The sequence below is a fragment of the Artemia sp. Qi Xiang Cuo genome, chromosome 21, assembly GCF_049724085.1.
Source record: "Artemia sp. Qi Xiang Cuo chromosome 21, ASM4972408v1, whole genome shotgun sequence".
NCBI lineage: Eukaryota > Metazoa > Arthropoda > Branchiopoda > Anostraca > Artemiidae > Artemia > Artemia sp. Qi Xiang Cuo.
Genome location: NC_142814.1, coordinates 38,136,276 through 38,152,208, shown reverse-complemented (window position 1 = coordinate 38,152,208; position 15,933 = coordinate 38,136,276). Strand labels below are relative to the sequence as shown.

At 36.2% G+C, this 15,933-nt stretch overlaps 2 protein-coding genes across 2 annotated transcripts in view; one reads left to right on the top strand and one right to left on the bottom strand.

Moving 5' to 3' along the window:
• LOC148939513 (uncharacterized) overlaps positions 1-12,326 on the bottom strand; it is a 37,311-nt gene extending 24,985 nt beyond the window's left edge. The window contains exon 1 of the mRNA XM_089107260.1: positions 12,135-12,326. Coding sequence (XP_088963386.1) covers positions 12,135-12,326 — 192 coding nt within the window. The remainder of the gene's footprint in view (positions 1-12,134) is intronic.
• LOC148939512 (uncharacterized) overlaps positions 1-15,933 on the top strand; it is a 51,093-nt gene that overhangs the window by 843 nt on the left and 34,317 nt on the right. Inside the window, exon 2 of the mRNA XM_089107263.1 lies at positions 12,404-12,815. Coding sequence (XP_088963389.1) covers positions 12,449-12,815 — 367 coding nt within the window. The 5' untranslated portion in view covers positions 12,404-12,448. The remainder of the gene's footprint in view (positions 1-12,403; positions 12,816-15,933) is intronic.

The window sequence follows — 15,933 nt, the reverse complement described above, 5'->3', positions numbered from 1 at the left end:
TTAACAAGAAACAAAAAGAATACAAGCCATCAAAATTAGCAAATATTTAGCTCAGGGCCGTATCCATCAGGGGCGTGATTTGCTATGGTACTGGTGACAACTTCCCATCCCAGACTTCTATTTGTCACCTCCCCCCAGCTGAAATTTAGTTTCTTGTCAAAACTAAGAGAAGCTTGCATAATTTATCCATCCACAGAAACGGGTCATTTTTTTAGTATATCTCTTTACCTTTATTGTACTATATGGCTTCGTTTTCAGTTTTCACTGTCATTTTCCCTTGATTTGTGAAAATTGGTTCCAACTTAGGATTTTCCTATAAACTTTGCATTATAAGCCATTATTTGTGCTTTCTTACTTGTACTTCTACTTGGATCAGGACACAAGCTATGTAGCTCTCCCTGGTGACATGATCTGGCAGACTGTTGAATTCCACAGGTTGCGGTCTTGGGTTAGCGGTGCGATAATCTCAAGCCATGAAGGGTGCCATCTCCGACCATGTCTCTGGAATCTGCCAATTGGCTTGATGTCAGATTTGATGGTGTTGAGCCAAGTTTTGGCTTGTCCTCCATGTCATTTCCTCCAATCAGGTGCTGGTTTGCAGCGTAGGCTTTGATTTGTGAAAGTCTTGGCTGGTCTTCGGCAAAGATGGCCAAATTAGGACAGCCTTTGGCGTCGAATAATAGATGTGGTGTCGTACTTCTGGTCACATCGTTGGGGGATGATCGTATGTGGTATTCGGTCACTGAGTCGTAACCCCAATATGCTCTTCAGACATATTGGTTCAAAAGTGTTGCGTTCAAAACTGTTGAGGGCGTGTGCCTCGGTGACTTTTAGGGGCCACATCTCACAGCCATACAGTAAGACTGATCTGACCTGGGCATCGTAAATTAGAATTTTGGTTTTCCGGTGGATTTCCTTCCTTTTCCATAGCGGCTTTCACAGCTGTGCAAAAACAGCGGAAGATGATGCAATGCGGCACTGGATTTCTTCGTAACATCCGCCGTTAATATTAATGTACGATCCGAGGTACTTGAATTTATTGACAACTTCAATCTACCTATTGTTAAGGGTTATGGAGGTAGAGTTTATACCCGGGGCATTAGACATAGCTTTAGTCTAGTCAATATCAATCTTGAGCCCCACTGGGGCAGCAACTTCGGAGACTTTCAGGAGCATTTTCTGGGCTTCGCCAACGGATTTGCCAAGAAGAGCAACATCATCGGTATAATCCAGGTCAGTGGTCCTGAAATCAAGGCTAACCTCGACTCCTTCAAAGTTTAGCATTACCTTTTTCATTACCCAATCGGTGAAAAAATTGAATAGTTCGGGAGAGGGTACACACCCTTGCCTCACACCGAAGTCGATATCGAATAGCGGAGAAAGTTCTCCGTTCACCTTAATTCAGGCTCGTGTGTGTTTATAGTAAGCCTGAATGAGACGTATGATCTTAGGTGGGACACATTCCTCTTCCATTGCCATCCAAATTCCTCCCCGGATGACTGAATCGAAGGCCGTAATGAAGTCAATGAAGACAGCAAAGATGATTTGTTGATGCTTGGCTTTATGTCCAAAATCTGTCTCAAGGTGAAGAGTTGGCCAATAGAGACCATGCCGGCTCGGAAACCAGATTGGTTGGGGCGGGTTCTTTCGTTGTGGACTTTGCGTAATCGGTTAAGCAGAATCATTGCAAGGATCTTTGTCGTAATGCTCATAAGTGAGATCCTTCTGTAATTTCGCATTCAGTGCGGACGCCTTTCTTGAAGACAGGCAGAATAAATGAGTCTTGTCATTCCTGGCGAAACCGTTCCTGAGACCAGATTGAGCAAAAGAGCTTCTGTAGTTTCTCAGCGAGAATAGGAGCAGCTTTGTAGACTTCTGCCGGGATAGAATCTGTGCCTTGTGATTCTTCAGCTTCTTGATTGCCTCTTTGATCTCTTGTATTGAGGGAGGGTGAACATTGACGTTGCTGTATGGGGCTTGTTGACTCAGCGGTACTGAGTTAAGGTTAGGGTTGTTTGGCTGGAGTGCAGTGGCGCTATTATTGGGGGGGGGGGGGTTGAGTGGAAGCGATGTTGTGACTGGGGTTCAGCAGCTTCTTGAAATGGTATTGCTATCTTACGATTATGTCATCTTTTCTTGACAGAAGCGTTCCATATTCGCCTCTCACTCCAGTTAAGATCTTTTTACTTTTTCCAGTTGCTTCTTATTTGGTAGTTGGTAAAGCTCTCTGGTATCTGAATGATTAGCAGCCTTCTGGATATCTGCTGCTACGTAGTCCCAATAGAGTTGTCTGTCAGGGCGGGCGGATTTATGGCATTCTTTTTTCAGTGTTTTGAACACTGTGGACTTGGTATTCCGGTCTGTTGTTTCTGGTTTAATAGCTTGATGGTGTCTTCTGAGATCCAGTTCATCTGCTTCTGAATCAGCCTGCCAATGACTTTTTAGAGGCATCTGTTATGGTGTCTCTGATCTTCCTCTACTCGTCTTCTATGTTTATGGTGGCTGGTTCGTTATCGTCGTCCACGGACAGGATGTTAAAACGGTTGGATAATTCCAAGCGGAACTCTTCTGCGACTGATTTATCATGAAGACGTGCTACATCGTATCTCGGAGGAGGGTGCGTTTGTTTCCGGGAGACGAGCTTTATGGGCAGAGAAGCTTTTAGCGGCATATGATCGGAGCCATTCTTCGCTCCTGTGTCGGCTCCACGATAGGCTCTACAGTTCTGTATATAGCTTCGCCATCGGGATGATACTAGCAAATAATTCACCTGCGATTGGGCTCTTCCATCTTGAGAGCACCAGGTCATCCTCTGGGATGGTTTGCTACCCTGGTGAACTTGCAATAAATTCAGAATAATTGAATTGGGAACTATTATCTGCAAATCCCTTCAGAATCGCTTAGGGATACATAAACCAAAAGATATGGTTTAAATTTACAACTAAAGTAATATACCAGGTACCTGCTCTAAAAACGTTGTTTTTACTTTAAAGAAATACAGGTTGATTTACAATTGACGAGAATTCAAGAAGCATGTATATTACCGAAATTCTCACCTACGGTAAATTTTAAAAATTTTCAATTTTGGTTTAACAATACTAATATTCAGTTTTTAATTGCCCTAAAATAGCTGCTCTCATTGAACCGTTCACTACCCTTCAGTGAAGGGTAGTGAACGGTTCAATGAGTAGGGTCTTCACTACACCCTATTCCTAAAGAAAACTAACAATAATCAACGATAAGTTACAAGCAACCGATGAGAATTAATCAACAAAATAGTGCAAGTGAAATGGTATTAGCCAAGTCAGTGGCGTCAATTGGGGAGGGGACACAGGAAAAGGCATGCACCCCTAGGTCTCCCCTGGATTTTAAAATAACTTTATGTATTTTCATTAAAATTTGTGATTTCCATTGAAAAACCGACAAATCCCCATCCCCCTTCCCACTCTAGATTTGGAAAAATGTAATTCGCCTTCGTCTAAATTTTCTTGAGTTGATGCTACTGTTTCGGGTAGCAGGCTCATTGCTTTAACGAAAAAAGGTCTGTTATAAGTATGTAAGTGTGTATGTCTGCTTGATGAATTGAAAAACATACAGAACTAGAATAAAAAAAATCAGAGATCCTGCAGTATAGACTAGAATTGAAATAAAACTGCAGGAGAGGGCAGTAACTGGAGGAGAGGGCACTGTTGTGCTCAATTTGTTTTGCTTTTGATAATTATCACCAATTGTAGCACCTTTATATAGCCTTTACATTGGTTTTAAAAAAACGATGAGTTAATAAGAATGGTAGCAGTTGCCAGACAAGGACAATCTTGGGCAGTCTGTGATTCTTCATCCACAGAACGTGCCCTAGCCATCTCAACCTTTCTCTCGTTATAGCCCTACAAAGCAGGAACTGTTTAAAATACGGTTAGTCAGTTCGGTACCCAATATAATCTTTATTCAATTTCTCTGGGAAAATCTAGCTCCTCCTCTATTCATCCTTTGTAAAGTTAATACCCGTAGATTTTATTTTATTTGATTTTCAAATAAGGGATTTTTTTATTACAGATAAAACAGACCCTTACATTGTTCGGCAAATCCTTTTTCAAAGGAAATTTGAGGATTTATATTGCCTGGTTGCTCTATATTCTTAGACTTTTTCAGTTTCTTCGTTCACTGCACATTGTTATATCAATAACCTCATTTTCTTCAAAATTTTCTACTTTTTACAGCGCTACACTGTTAGTGGCGCTAGAATTTTTTTTTTTATCCTTATCTTCCTATGTTAATTCGCCAAAAACTGAAAAAGCTCATCCTCCTCCATTTTTTGGAGTGCCCATGCTTCAGAATTCTGATGCTTTAACTATTGGGCCTACTTATTTGACAACTGACAAGTAAGATAGTTAAATATGGTCTTATGTAAAGTCAATACGAGCTATCTAACTGTGCGGCTTCGATACGTATATTTCCTAGCGAGAGATTCATTTCAATCCGATAAGATATTAGCAGCTACTTTTGAAACTTTGATTTTTAGTGCTTATTTTGACTTGTAAAGACAGGTAAAACCCATACCAACGCACATATTGAAAAAAACTTGAAGTTATATTGCCTGAAGTTAGATCCTTTTAATCCTCTTGTTCGGTTGTTTTAACTTGCCTGAGGAAAGTCACATGTATGTGTTAATACATTATGAATGTATGCATGCATATTTGTATCTAGGCGTACATGTATTTTTCTTTTCTTCTTTTTTGTCCTTTGTTTTGTAAGAATCCACTATCATACATATTTTATAGTAGATTACAAATAAGTTAGTATTATTTTTATGTTAGAGTGGGTTTTAGGGGGGGGGGCAGAGGCTGCGCTTGTCTAAGTGCAGAAATTTTAGGGGCACAGAATTTAAAATAAATAATCTAACGTTTATAATCACTTCGTAATTTTTGAAAGTTTATTTTTATTAAAATAAAGTAGAGGCCGCAGCTTGCCGTAAGTATAAGCAAATTGAATCCAAAATTTTAGTTCTTCCTATATTTTTTCCCATATAAAGAATAAAAAATCAGATTTAAATAAATGAAAAAATTTTGTTAATAAATGAAAATTTTGCTATTATATGAAAATATTGCTAAAATTTGGCCTGAAAATGTTTGGGAGACAGGAGGAGGGGGATACAAATCAAGGTTTTGCCCCGGGCGCAAGAGAGGCCAGAACCGCCACTGTATGATATTAAAATATAGTTTGGAGCAGTGGTCTTAATTTTTACATTTTAATGATATACATCTTACATCTTAATTTTTAAGACGTGAAAATTTTATTGGAGACATTTTGTTTTTGGCAAAATTTTCTTTCTAAAGATGTTAAATTTGCTTTTAACTGAAATTAACAAAAATTTGATAAGACAAACTTGGTTCCAAATCCACAACATGCAAAATTGCAAAATATGGTCAACTAGTTTGAGTTATCCAAATCAATCGAACTTCAAGTAATCTAGTCATTATTGATGAGCTTGAAACACATATCTCTTTAATGTCACCTTCACAGATTCATCTTTATACTTTGTTCTTTTAAACTTCATCTTTATACCTCATCTTTATAATTTTTATCTTTTTTTTCCGTTTTTGTGTGAGTACTGATTTCAATGTGCCAAAACGAGGCATGAAAAGCTGGTTAACAGACATTGACTAAAGAAGACAATATAGATAATTGGAGGGTTAAATTTTGTCATTAAGTCAGTTAGCCACCGAAGCTATGGAAAATCGTTGGCTAATTTATATGACTAATAAAAGTTCCTTAGACCTAGGTAATGGTCAAGGAATCACATAATTCCTTACCGTCTATTGAAAATACTTTCACAAATTAATTTCTACAAAAGATCCATGTACTGAAATCCGTTCAATTCACACGATTTATATTTCTATAGAACAGCAACTACAGACAAAAGGAAAAAAAACTAAAAATGAATTATCGGCTACTAAAAGGATAGGTTTTAGGTCTCCACGATTCTTGGAAAAAAATGAATAGTTGAAGGTCCTGCCCTGTTTTCTAGCTGTTTCCGACGGCAGAAAAAGAATACAAAAGCGGTATGGAAATAATAGTTAAAGCAACATTACTGATTTAGCAAAGAACGATGTGTGCTATTATTTGTCTGCTTTTTACACCCTGCTCATCATATAGAATATATAATCGCAGAAATTGGGAGAGGGATTATCTCACAGCAAATGAAAAATTATTGTGTTTTTACACTAAACCACTTAACATGTAACATGACGCCCTCTCAACGCCCCATCTGCCCCAAGACTCCCCTGTAGCGTTACAAAACATCAGATTGAAAGTTTTGGGAAGCCATTTTAGTCTAAATAGTCAAAAGGTGCAACAATTTCATTCCTGAAACCGAATGATTTGTGTGGTCCTAAATGAGGGGGAATAAGCCATATACAGCTGCATTTCACATTACATCCTAATTGAAAGGCGTACAAGCAACATATTGTTGAAACCAGAGTCCTGCAAAGATTTTTCATTTTTATCTTTGAAGGGTCCAAAGTGAGACTCTTGGGCCTATACCCCTCCCAACTCTCCTGGCTCCCAAACTTATAAACACATAACCTCATGCCTCGTTGAAATAAGTAGAACTTGAAAGAATTATTAAAGGAATAAACCCATGTGACTCAAGGCCAATCATAAAAACTCATTAATATCATAATAAAGAGATCAAAAGACGCTATGATAGCACAAAATTGTATTTGAGATTACCCACAATTTGGATTTAGGGAGTTTTGGGCTAGTTCCTAAATCAGGGACGGATCCAGGATTTTCTTTAGGGGGGCGCAAAATAGGTTGATCCGATAAAAATCTTTAGGGGGGCGCAAAACAGGTTGATCTGATAAACTTGCGTTAGGAGCAAGTTTAATTAACGTAAACCTGGTTTAATTAAGTAAATTACACTACTTTAATCCTAAATCCAAATTGTGGATTTAGGAGCATTAAAGATAATATATTAAAGATAATATTAAAGATTAAAATACATTAAAGATAATATAGCAATATAGAAGTCCAAATTCAAAACAGAATTAGAATATATTTTACGAATAATCCTTGATAATCTAAGAAATTCTGGTGATAATTTAATTCCTGCTTCCTGTGAATGCATTAAAGAATCTTCCATTTTATGAATTTGTTTTATTCTCCGAGTCATTGTGATTCTCACTATTGCTTCTCTTCTAACCGAAGGTTTCATTTAGTATTCGATGTATTCGTTGTGATGACGGTTGTCATGTGTCTTCTAGCCGCACATCTTGTTTACGCTTCATTTTCGTGCATCATTACCACTGATTTTGGAATGTTCCAATGCCTTTGCTCTCTGAAATATCTTAAATACGTATTGGCGTAATCACCGTTTTATTCTTTAGTTTCAAGTCATAGGGTGGCAAGTCAGAACTTTCAGTTGGATTGAGAGATTCTGTCACGAACTCAATTCCTCCTTCCTACTTATCTTTTGAAGGCGCTAAAATAACACGTTCCTGGTTCAATTGTAATTTTCTGAAATATCTAAATTCCGCAACAGCATAATTATCCTGTTATTCTTTAGTTTCAAGTCACATTTTCGTTTGCAACGAACCCCAAATTTCGTTTTGCAACATTTTCGTTTGAAATATAACGTAAATTTTGCTTTTTCTTGTCCCATGACTTTTTCTTCAGCTGTCCTGGTCATCTTGTGTGATTTTGCATGCACCTTAGATACTAAAATTATATAATCATTGTTTTGTTCTCTAGTTTCAAGTCATAGAGGTCAAGTCATAAGAAATTTTTTCGTGAATTTATTGCCTCCTTCCTGCTTAATATTAGTTCCTTCTTCTTTATAAATCAAAGACTCAAACACGCTTAACTAACACGTTCCTTCATGTTACTGTAATTTTGCTTTGCCTTCTAGCCGCAAATTTCCTTGTGCAACATTTTTGTTTGCAATTCAATGAGATTCTTTGATCTCTATAGTTCCATGTGTTTTTCTTTATCTGTTCAGTGCAGTTTGTCATCTTGGGTAATTTTGATACGTCATAGATACTAAAAACGATACAACCACCGCTGGCAGGAAATGACGTAATTTAGGCTCTTTAAATATATGACGTCACTCGCAAGATTTTTCTTCAAAAACTGAATTTTCTAAAGAATTTTCTCAAACTCGTAACCTATCTAGATCGTTTTCTTTTCAGGCCAGAAAATCCAAGGTTGCCAATTAAAAAACACAACATGGAGCCGTTTCCAACAAAAAGTTTTATTCGTAATTACATACACAGTTGCGCGTTTAAAGATATAAGATTTAAGGGTTTTTGAGCTTGCTGGTTATACTTTTGATACTATTGGTGCGACGATTACTTCCAAAATCAAATTGTGTATTAAATAGATATTTAAAAAGAGTGAGTGTGTCACGCTTTTTGACGCTGGATTCATGCCAAGGCTGCATGATTTTAAGGAATCCAACGCCTAAAAAAAGTTACACCATTATCCCCCAATTGTTGTGTTCCCATCAATTTTAATCTATTTTTTTTAAAGTTGTAATCAGATTGTTTTTATAAGAGATTGTATTCCACCATGCTCTCTACATCCCTCTACCAATAGATGGGCACATGACCTACTCGAGTCACAAAATTTTCTTTTTGGATTCTAAAATTTGCGATGTTACCAGATATAAGATTTAAAGATATAAGATTTAAGGGTTTTTGAGCTTGCTGGTTATACTTTTGATACTATTGGTGCGACGATTACTTCCAAAATCAAATTGTGTATTAAATAGATATTTAAAAAGGGTGAGTGTGTCACGCTTTTTGACGCTGGATTCATGCCAAGGCTGCATGATTTTAAGGAATCCAACGCCTAAAAAAAGTTACACCATTATCCCCCAATTGTTGTGTTACCATCAATTTTAATCTATTTTTCCTAAAGTTGTAATCAGATTGTTTTTATAAGAGATTGTATTCCACCATGCCCCTCTACATCCCTCTGCCAATAGGTGGGCACATGACCTACTCGAGTCACAATATTTTCTTTTTGGATTCTAAAATTTGCGATGTTATCAGATCACAGACTACAATATCCCCACTTGGAGTCCAAATCTGTGATTCTGCAAAAACAGATACTGTCTGGGCTGTGGCAAAACTTAAATTGGAACTAAATCTGGCAAGAAGTACTAAGCAAGTAAGCCTTTCGGTCGAAAATTTCTCATTTTGACAAATATACATTTTATGGGTGGGGGAGGGGGCTCTATCTGTTAAGGATGTTGAAAGTTTCTTTTTTACCAAAGAGGAATATTTTTTGGGATTGTTACAAAGTTTTGCAGTTCTTCCGTATTTTCGGCCTCTCAGGAGGTAAGGAGATAATAGGATATGCCAACTGAGCTTTCAGCCTTAGATTAGTAATTCAGAAGTGCTGAATCATTAGACCCTTTTAGTAATATGTCTTGTAAATCATAAACAAGCTTAGCTTATAGAAAAGTTTGAGTGGTAGCAGGGTTGTGTCATATCTTCGTTTACATGGAATGTTTTGATGGACTTTGTCCTAAGGAAAATGGCAAAGACGACGGGAAAAAAAATGGTATCAAACACAGCAAATAGTATCAAATGGTATCAAGCTCGTTCCTCCTGGACCCTCTGTAGATGATACAGGCAGTCTTGGGCTTGCATTGTTTGTAAAGATGGTAAATGTAGCGAAGTAGAATAAGAGAGTAGAATGCAAGGAGAAGAGTGGCCAAAGCACTGGGTGTTTGTTTTGCAGTTGAAAAAGGTTTGCAAGAGCAGCTTTAGTCTTCAATCATAGATCAGAGCATTGGAATCTACGGCAATGGCAGTGGCCATTTATGGCTCTGAAACATGGGTGGCTCGAAGGAGTTCGACCGACTTAATAAATGTTTTCAAGATTGATTGTCAAGGATATGTGCTCATTTAACCGATTTTGTGTGCTCATTTGACTGACCTTATGTGCTCAATTGACTGACTTTATATGTTCATTTAACTGACTGCAGATTAAACAAGATGCCTTACGGAAAAAGTGGTTCCGTCTCACTTTCAAAGATTATACTAAAAGAAAAACTACGATGGCAAGGCGAGGTTTAACGGATGAAGGATGACAGATTGCAAAAAATTCTGGTTTTTGGATATCCTTCAAGGGCGAAACGAACTTAGGACGTTTCCAAATAAGGTGGGTAGTGGAACTTCATATAAGGGTCTAAAGAGCAAAGCTTTGAAAAGGGGATCTAGGCGTTTACCCCCCCCCCCCAGAAAATACCCCCACCCCCTTGGAAAATACCCCTGAAATACCCTCCCTGCGAAAGATCCCCCCCCCCCCCCGCGGAAAATACCTCTCAGGAAATAACCCTCCCTCCGTGGAAAATACATCCCCACTGAAAGGAAAATTATTTCAAAACATTTTCTCCCCACTGAAAATTCCCCCAGACAACCCCCCTGCAGAAAACTCCCCGCGTATTTTCTGAGGAAGGGTGTATTTTCCTCTGGGAGGGGGTTATTTTCCACGGGGGCATTTTCTGGAGGGTAAACTGCAACCGCCTTGAAAAAGATAGGGATAGGAGGAGTGTTCCCAGCTTTGTTGGCCTCAGATGACTTAGCGCTGTAGTGAGTTGTTAGTAGTAATAGTTGTAGCATTTGTAGAAAAGAGTGAAATTCATCTTACTGATCTCCATACCACTATGTGTATAACACATGTCTTTATTTTAGCCAAAGGATTTTGATGCTTTAAAATGTCTAATATTTTATATGGACCATTTCAAAATAAAAGTGCTAAAACCATCTGTGACATTTGGTTAGCCTGGCTAGAAATGGGTTGTATTCTTACGAAAAGTGTTATTTTCTTAATTTTTAATTTTCTGTATTTTTTTTTATTTTTAATGATGTTTTTTGCAACTAGCCCATTTTAGTTCTGTTTTAATAAATTTACCCCTCTATCCTCCTTGCATATGTGCCTGGAAAATCTGTGTAGAAGAGTCTTTTTTTAAGGGGGATAGAAGAGGAAATAATAAAAAAAAAACTGATTAATAAGCAAACCGGTACAAGTACATTAAACGTACTCTTTTATATATACTGTATATGGAATGTCGAACTGGAGATGCTACAGATACCCGCCAGACTGGTTATTTCAAGACACCGCTATTAAGAATTGGATTGCAAAGAGCAGTTTTCATTGCGTTTACGATATTTAAACTATTGTTTTTTGGGGTGTAGGGGGGAGAGACCTAGGTTAGGTTAGGTTACGTATTTAATATTTGGTTTGTTTTACCCCCCCCCCCCCAATGTGCCCAAATTGGTTTCTAAACTATTATATATTCATCCTATTTTATTTTATTTCATTCGCATTAACTAAACTTGACTTCCTTTAGCAGTATATAAAAGAGTGCGTTTAATGTACAAGTACCAGCAAACCATTTGAAGATACACAAAATTATAGGAAAAATTGTGCAAATCATGACTTTTGAATCGTATGTCAACAGGTTTCGGCGCATAAGCTTGTTTAAATCACAGTTCATATAATTATCCAGTATGATCATTCTCTATAAAAAAAAAAAATTATAAAAACCCGGACCGGGGTGCGAGTGCTCCAAAGAACGTTTTTGCAGATATAAACATAAGCGAAATCAGATCTTTTCACGGGTAGACAAGTCAGACTGTGATCTAATCGGAAACAAGTGGAAACCCGCTATTACGAATAATGCACTATGTTGGAAACAATCGGAAATAGACTAACCCGCATTCCCGCTAATGCAGAAATAAGTGGGAGGAGCTTTTTGTTCGCACCGAGAACGAAGACCAGAAATGATCTGCGATAAGCTTACTGGATAATTATATGAACTGTGGTTTAAATGAACCATACCATGGAAGGAGATTTTTATAGTTTTACTCCCTCCCTGCTCCCCCTAAAAAATGTTTGAATTGTACATTGGTTTTAAAAATAAAAAGGTCCTGTGTTTTATTTGTAAATTTTTTTGTAATTTTACTTTTGTAAACTCTGTAATTTTGTAAATATTGTAAAAAATGTTGATCCCTAATGGTACTCGAAACCTTTAGATAAAGTCCCCCCAAGAATAATATTTTTCTACCCCACCTACCTAAAAAAAGCTTTTCTTAGTATGCCCCTGTGTTTGACTATGATCTTACCTCACTTCCGTCCTTAATAATGTTCATAACAGCGTCACAAAACTCTTTTATATGTCGCAAACAAAACACAACAGCTTGACTAATCACGATCTCGATCGCGTCAAGAAATGGACTAAAATACTTGGATAAATAATATTCAATAACATAAAATATGACAAAATGAGCTTTTGATTTAACACTTTGAGGAATCATTGCTGTTCTTAAGATTACTGAATTGCTTTAGAATTCTCGTATGATTTCTCAAAAAATAACATTTGACTTTTTTCCAGAATCAAAGAGACGTGTTCAAGTTTTATTTGTTACAGCAATTAGAAATGCTTCCAAAATCTCTCTCCGAACTCAAGGAGTATATGAATAAAGGTACAAATTCTCGCAGTGAGACATCACAAGTTCTGCCAATCACTGATGGCCACGTTGAGACCAGCGACTCTCCAGATATTCAGGCAATAAAGGTTGAGCCTGTAGAAAAAAACAAGTTTCAATTTACGATGCCTTATGACAAGCCAGGAAAAAGTGAGTTTGCGGTACCTTTAGAGAACAAGACAACAGAAAGCATGACATCGATTAGTTGCGGCTTTTCTTCTGAGTTTGATAAATTACAGGAATGGAAAAAGAGGATTGACAGAAAACTTGATGAAGCATATTCTGAGCTGGATAGACTTACCGAAGAAGAGATCGAAGGTATTAAGAATTGATAGACTAGCGCAAAAGCAGAACCAGAAAACCAATTTTCTGCTAAACCTCAACTCAAACTGACGTATCTAAAATACAGGGGATAAAGCTGGGATTCCACCTAAGATTTATCGGAAAGAACCCCCCCCCCTGAAAACTTTAAAAAGTGGCCGAAAATACCATTTTTAATGGGCCTTTTTCCTGTGAAAAGGGCTCTGGCCTTCCCCAAAAGAGTCAACAAAGCCATTTCAGTTTACTTTATTAGTTAACTAATAAGTAGATTTTGCCGGTTTTTTTTTTAATTTTTAGGTAAATTTGAACGTGTTTTTTTGACGAACGGATTTTTAGTTAACTAAAAAGTTGAGTACGAAACTTCTACTAAGAATTTTTCATTCTTAGATATCTACAAAGAATTTCTAGCAAAAAATTTGAACTTGATAGCTCATGCTTGCCTTTGTGGTGAAAGACTTGGCTCTTGCAAAATAATGGTTCGTTTAAGGTTTCCCAGATTGAATGATGCAGCTATTTATTAAAATCACTCACTCAGAAGCACTCAGAGCTTTATTTCTACGTTCTTGTACGGCCTACGTTATAGCAATTTCGATTTTTTTTGCCAAACTTTCGCTAAAATCAGAAAAAGTAGACTTGTTAGTTAACTAAGTTTTGTTGGTTAACGCAACTCCAATTACACCTATGTGGTTACTTGTTTTTAAGTTTTTTCCACATTCATAATGTTACTCAGTCGGAATTAAATTCCTGATATAAAATTTCTTCTACAGATATAAATTGCGTACAATTAGTCTATAAATGAAAAATATGTTATACAAACCTAAAAATAATAGTGAGTGTTCCCATTTTTTGCTCACGCTCAAAAATAAACTGAAATTATCAAGCTAGAAATAAGAAAATTTATGCAGAATAAATTCGCAGCCATGAGGATATTATAGGTTATAAAAAATCTGAAAATATATAAATAAAAGATGTAAAACACCAGAATTAAGATACAAAAACATTCTGAAAAATTTAATATTGTTAAAACTGGTAAGTTTCAAATTCGTAATATTTCAGAGTTTAAAAGTAAGTTAGATTTGCTGCACTTTATGTACTACGAATTTAATGTAGTAATTTCGTTACGCTTGATCAAAATCATTTAGCTTAACATAAGCTATTTAAGCTGCTTTTTTAGTTATATGTATCCTCATGTGAACTTTAACAGTGACAAAAAAAAAAAAAAAAAAAAAAAAAAAAAAAAAAAAAAAAGTAATGATCAAGATGACTGGAAAGAACTAATAAAAATCAACTGAATGTATAATATATGATGATGTTACTTCCTGGAATTGTTAGCAATTCAAGATTCTATTTAACAGTAAGTTTCTATTTTTCAGCCTTAAAGCTGTAAAAATTATTTCTAGAATATATTTTGTTTTCAGTAAAGTACGAATGATACAATATACTTTAGAAAGTTTATGGGTTTATGGTTAGGGACAGTGGCGTCGTCTGGGCGGCAAGGGGGGGGGATATATTTTAATTTTTACTGGTTTAAGATTTCTTTTGTCATCTTTATCAGTAACTGTCACCTTTATGTTTGATGTGTTTATTTAATTTCTGTTCGTTTCAGGTTTCAATTATTCTTTGACAGTAATTTCTGGTCATTTAAAGTTTGAGTTATTATAGAACTTTATTTCTGTTCGTATAAAGTTTTAATGTGGTTTGGAACTTTTTTTTAGAAACTTCTATTTCAGAAGGTTTTTTAAATTAATTTTTGTTCGTTTTTGACTGCCAAAGTTTTATTATTGCTTAATAAAATGAATATTTCTGTAGTTTTTAAGTTTTAGGCTTAAGAATTAAAATATCAGATTCTAATTTAAATTCTTAAGTATCTTAGGATGATCTGACGATCTGACCGTTGTCTCTGATTGTATTCAATATAATTATTGTATAAACTTTAATTTGAAATCAAGGTTTGGAACGGTTATGCAACTAAGATTTGATTCAACAGTAATTTGTAGATAATATACCCGAAAGAATTATCTTGGGAGAATGTTCAAAAGATTACAAATAAATGAAAATAGAATTAGAGAATAAGAAGAACATAAGATAATAAGAATAAACCAAAGATAACAAAGAATAAGACGAACATAAGATAAGAAGAGATTAAGAAGAAAGATTAATAAGAAGAGAATTAGAGAACAAAAAATCACTCCTCTCTTTATTTCTGGCTTTTAAATTTTTTTATTTGTCACGTATTTTTTTTTCCGTGAGCTTTTGCTAAGCATGGGGTGGAAAAGGTGTTATTCTAGAAAACTAAATGCACATAATTTTTTTAATTGAGATCAACATCCCTCTTAAAATTTCCTGAAAGTTCAAACGTAGTACTCTAGCCGTTCTTGTAATTTTGTGTATGCGCCCTTTTGATAACCTGGATGCACATAGGGTCTTTTCACCTAAAGCTCAAAATCCTTCTCAACATCCCTTGAAGTTTCATCTTAATATCCGTGACCTTTTTGAACACATTCAAGATCAAACATTCTCACCTTTCCCAGTGATAACTCTTGTATGTAAGCAATGGACAAATTATATAGTTTATAACCCTTGTCTCAGGGGCTGTGGGGGCATGGCACCCGTGCAGGCACAGCTATTGGACCTTTTGACTATTTTGAACATTTTTTTTTCGAAATTTCGATCAATGTTGTTGAGGGGTATCTAAAAAGCAAAATGGAGGGGGCTGTTTGTTCTTCAGTCACTTTTCAACATCCCCCTCAACATGCCCTGAAAGTTTCAGCTTAATACCCTCAGCTGTTGCTGAGATATTGCTGATACTCCGTATTGACCACAAGGAAGCACATTGTGTATTTTGATCTTGTTCAATATCCCCTCAAAATTTCATGAAAATAGATTTTAACTCTGAAAGCATAGCAAATTGGCGTATGGACTATTTTCATCAAAATGGCTATCTCGAAATTTGGTTGGATGTATTTGAGGAAAAAGAGCGCGAAGGAGGGGCTGGAGGCCCTTCGATCACTTTTGAATCTTAAAAAAGCTGCTAGAACTTCTGATTTCCAATAGAATGACCCCTCTCTGAAGTTAATACCATCATCCCTTCCATAAAAACCTTATATGTTATCAA